The sequence below is a fragment of the Amaranthus tricolor genome, chromosome 1 (assembly GCF_026212465.1).
Source record: "Amaranthus tricolor cultivar Red isolate AtriRed21 chromosome 1, ASM2621246v1, whole genome shotgun sequence".
NCBI classification, from domain to species: domain Eukaryota; kingdom Viridiplantae; phylum Streptophyta; class Magnoliopsida; order Caryophyllales; family Amaranthaceae; genus Amaranthus; species Amaranthus tricolor.
The window spans coordinates 9,480,339-9,484,345 of NC_080047.1; the positions used below are offsets into that span (position 1 = coordinate 9,480,339).

General features: G+C 34.5%; 1 protein-coding gene across 1 annotated transcript; it reads right to left on the reverse strand.

Moving 5' to 3' along the window:
* Positions 1–300: 300 nt before the first annotated feature.
* Positions 301–3,507, reverse strand: LOC130824728 (probable indole-3-acetic acid-amido synthetase GH3.1). The gene is made up of 3 exons (XM_057689755.1): positions 3,111–3,507; positions 2,179–2,280; positions 301–2,018 (listed from the first exon to the last, which is right to left on the reverse strand). The coding sequence occupies exons 1-3, from the start codon at positions 3,428–3,430 to the stop codon at positions 650–652; spliced, it is 1,791 nt and encodes a 596-aa protein (XP_057545738.1). The 5' UTR covers positions 3,431–3,507; the 3' UTR covers positions 301–649.
* Between the last annotated feature and the right edge of the window lie 500 nt (positions 3,508–4,007).

Sequence of the window (4,007 nt, forward strand, 5' to 3'; positions counted from 1 at the left end):
ACTAAGTAGTTTTATTATTGCTATTAAAAAACTAGCGTTATTATTATTTTATTGTATTTTCTTCTTTAATTAAATTAATTGAATAAATTAATAATTTATTTAATAAAACAAAATAGTAGTTTATTATTGTCACTTAAAATATAGATATATATGTTTGTAATAAATTATTATAATAATTTTCGCTAGGGACACTTAAAAGTTCGAAAACAGTCACGTATTTAATCATTTTTGCATCCATAAGAAGGCATATTTAAGTTGAATGTAACCAAAAATAGAACGAAGAGAATAAAAGAGATGGTAAAGCAAATTACAATTAGATATATTGATTACAAAAAACAAATATAAAAACACTAAAAATTATAAAGTCATTTTAAAAAGCCAACATCACTAACTTTCTTTTACCCAAGAGAAAATGTTAATTTCAACAAAGCTTACATTCATTACATTTCATTACTACCAACTTTCCAAACTTCCTAAACCCAATTAATTAACAACCTTTTTCCTTAATTCCAAAGACTAATTAATTACCCACAAAAAAGAGGGGAAAAACTGTCCAAAAAAAGAAAAGGCAAACACTTAAATATTATAAATAAAAAAAAGGAATCTTCCTAAGATCTACCAACTTTTCTTACCCATGATGCACTATTATTCACCTAAGGCGCTCTGGAGTCCAACTCGGTAAACTCGGGCTAAAATGCGCCGATACAACTCGCGAGTCAAGCAACTCCATAATTGGCGTAAAATTCACACATCTTGGCACTTTATACTGATTTATTGACGCCCCACGTGAGATTGCATAATCCATCAATTCCTCGAACGTACCATTTGTAACTACCCTAATTTCTAATGGCCCAATTGAGTTACACTCGACTCGGCCTTGTCGGTACACCGAGTTAAGCGATTCCTCCATTACTAAACAACATTTATCCAACACATGACTCGGGGGTAAATTTCCGGAGTCTTTAACTAATAATTCCCAGTAAATAACATAATGACCCGGAATTTTATTCGTTTCCGCGTAACTCGTGTACTCAACGACACTTGTATTGTAGTCTTTAAGTAGTTTTGACGCGTTTTCTACCGCTTTTTGTAACTCGGACTCGTCCGTTTTGTCCGAGTCAATGCTGAGTAGTACATTCTTTCGCCTTACGAAATGGAATTGTGGTGCTGAGTTGTGGAACCCAGTGACTCGGAGTATGTCCCCGACTCGGTACCTGTATAACCCGGCATAGGTAGTGATGACTAACTCGTACTCTTTTCCCACCTCGACGTCGACTAGGTCAACGAGTTTTGGAGCTGAGTCACGAGTTGACCCGGTTGAGTCAACTGGGAGGAACTCGAAGTAAGCCATGTTTGGCATAATGGTGTAAGATACTTCTGATGGTTTACACATCGGGTTTAAATTTAACCCGAAATAACATTCGGATGATGCGTACATAGTACATGCTAAAGGTAAACCACCGCTGTAAAAATCTAATGTTGGAATATACTGAGCCATTGCCCCGGTAACAATCACATCAAGGTACTTTGTGTTTGGCCAAATTCGGGTAATTATCCCTTCCCATTGGTCCTTTTCACATTCCGAGGCAATAAAATCCGCCAATTCTGGGTCGGGCCTCATGACCCGGTCCATAACTTGACGGATATTTGAGTCGATAATTTTGTCATTTAGATAACCGTCTCGAATATCTTGAATCAACTGCCTCCAATTAAGCTGGAGGAAGCGAATTGCTCGAAGGAGACCAGAAGCAAAGACCGCTCCAAGACGAAGGACGGTCTTACGCTCATACAACCCACATAACATTTGGGAGTACATACTTTGGAACGAGTCTGAACAAAGGATGGCTTCATTTGGACTAGTATAAACCATGTAGGGATCATACGGGCGAGTCTTGAAATGCTCACTCTTGTAGTAGCTAGTGAGAACGGGTCGGGCCAAGAGTCCACCCGGGGTTTTGGTTTCGGATTTCACAAATAAAAAGTAAAGTCCTTTTCCTTTGTCAAGTCCTGGTACGTACCTGTCATGTGGGATAAAATAAAATAATTAGTCAAATATAATGATCCCAATTATTGAATATTGCAACATAAAATTATTAGGTGCAAATTCCAAAGTAGTAAATTAGTTAATGGAAAAAGAATCTATCTTCGATCATATCATAAATGGATCTTTATACTTACAGATTCATGACAGGCATTAGAAGGCTGTATAGTAGTTGACGGCGATCTAATTCTTCTTGGATTGTGGGCATCAATTTCCTTTCTCCAGCTGATGTGCCAGAACTGCATCATAATACAAAATTCATCAAAAACTTGGTAAACACTCTATACTATTAAGTCTTTGGATGTGCCTGATTGGACCGTTCCGTTTTATGTGTGATTTCTTTTTTATATAGAACAAATTTAAGGAACAGAATGAGTAATGAATTGACTTTTTTCAAATAAATATGTTTTATCTTCCATTAAAATTACAATAATTAATTCGAAAAGCTTTTACATGTAAATTTCAATTGTTGCAATCTGAATATATATTTACTTTTAAATTTCAAATACAATGGATCACTAATCTTGCATGCACTAGCCATTTAAATTGTTTATTATTTACTTGTAATGATAAAAAAAACTTTTAGAGTAGATTTAACTATATATGAATGGGTCAATATAGCCATTTCTTTATTTTATTTTTGCATGAATTTTTATTTAATTAAAGTTGATAAATTTTATGCCACTTCAATACATATCAAAAGTAACCTTTTAATTGAAATGACACATTTATTTTATATAAAATCATTTTTTTAAAAAAATATTTTCTATCAAATCAAACATCTTTTGACCAGCCGAGGAGTACAGAGAGCATGTACAATACTCTTTAATCTTTATGTCCTCTTTGATTCAAATCAAAAGAGAAATCAAGTTATTTTTAAAACAAATGAAGAGAAAAATGAATTTTGTGGATGAGATTAAAAAATAGTTTAAATATATAGATGAGATTAAAAAAGTGGTGGGTTATTGTATAAAAATAAAAATGATGCAAATTAAGCGGAATACACGAAAATGAAAAATGTTGCAAATTCAATGAGACAGAGAAAATAGTAGGTAGGAATGATGAATACCTAGTGAGGAATTCAGAAACGGGGTGAGCAGAAAGGATAGGGGAACGGTCACCATTAGCAATACGTTGGATTTCAGGTTGAAGGTCTTCATAAGTAACCATAGGGACTTTAGCCTTAAAAGTCTCCCTATCGATAGCTCCATTTAGCTTAAAACGCTTTAGATATTCAGTATTTGCATTTCTACACAAAATCTCTCCCAACACTTTCTCTTGAACTTTAAATGCATTTCTAGTCATTTCTTCTATAAATTGTAATGCCTTTGCATCTTTCTCGCACGCCGGTGGTCCGAGCGGCGACGACAAGACCGAGTCAACTGCCATTTATTATTTATATTTTATTTATTTTTAGTGTGCTTTGTTGGTTTCTATGAATATTAAAAAGATTTTTTTGTTTGGTTGAGGAGAGTATGTGTGGGTAAGGAAGGTATATATAGGGGAAAAGAAGAGGAGGACACGTAGGATGAAACGTAGGAGCGAGAAAGAAAAGGGAAGTGAGAAGGAAGGTGAGTGACTGGGGTCGAGGAAAGGGACAGTGTAGCGAAATTGGGGGACAAAGTGGGGCCCAGACACGTGGAAATAGTCAAGAGGAGGTGAGCATGTGGGGTTAGGTGATAGCCATGTCAGCTTAAAACAGCTTGCTAATTTTAATTGTTTTTGTTATTTATTTTTTAAATTAATGAAAAGAGTTGAAATTTTTAAAATGGCCGAAGCGCACGGCTGGTTTGAGTGCAACTTGAGGGTGTTGGACTGCGACAATCAATGAGGGAAATATGCTTGTTAAATTGATAAGCCTTTTACAAATTATTACTTCTATACTCCATAATTTAAATAATTAGAGTTTAATATTTTTTATTTTTAATACGTACAAAGAAGAACAATATTCATTTTGAAATATATG

What these genes read in the sequence shown, in the direction of transcription:
- LOC130824728 (XM_057689755.1), bottom strand. Translation starts at nt 3,430, where the DNA reads ATGGCAGTTGACTCGGTCTTGTCGTCGCCGCTCGGACCACCGGCGTGC. An exon ending in GTTTCTGAATTCCTCACTAG is followed by an intron (nt 2,281 to 3,110) that starts GTATTCATCATT and finishes ATTATGATGCAG; the next exon opens with TTCTGGCACATCAGCTGGAG. An exon ending in CTAATGCCTGTCATGAATCT is followed by an intron (nt 2,019 to 2,178) that starts GTAAGTATAAAG and finishes CCCACATGACAG; the next exon opens with GTACGTACCAGGACTTGACA.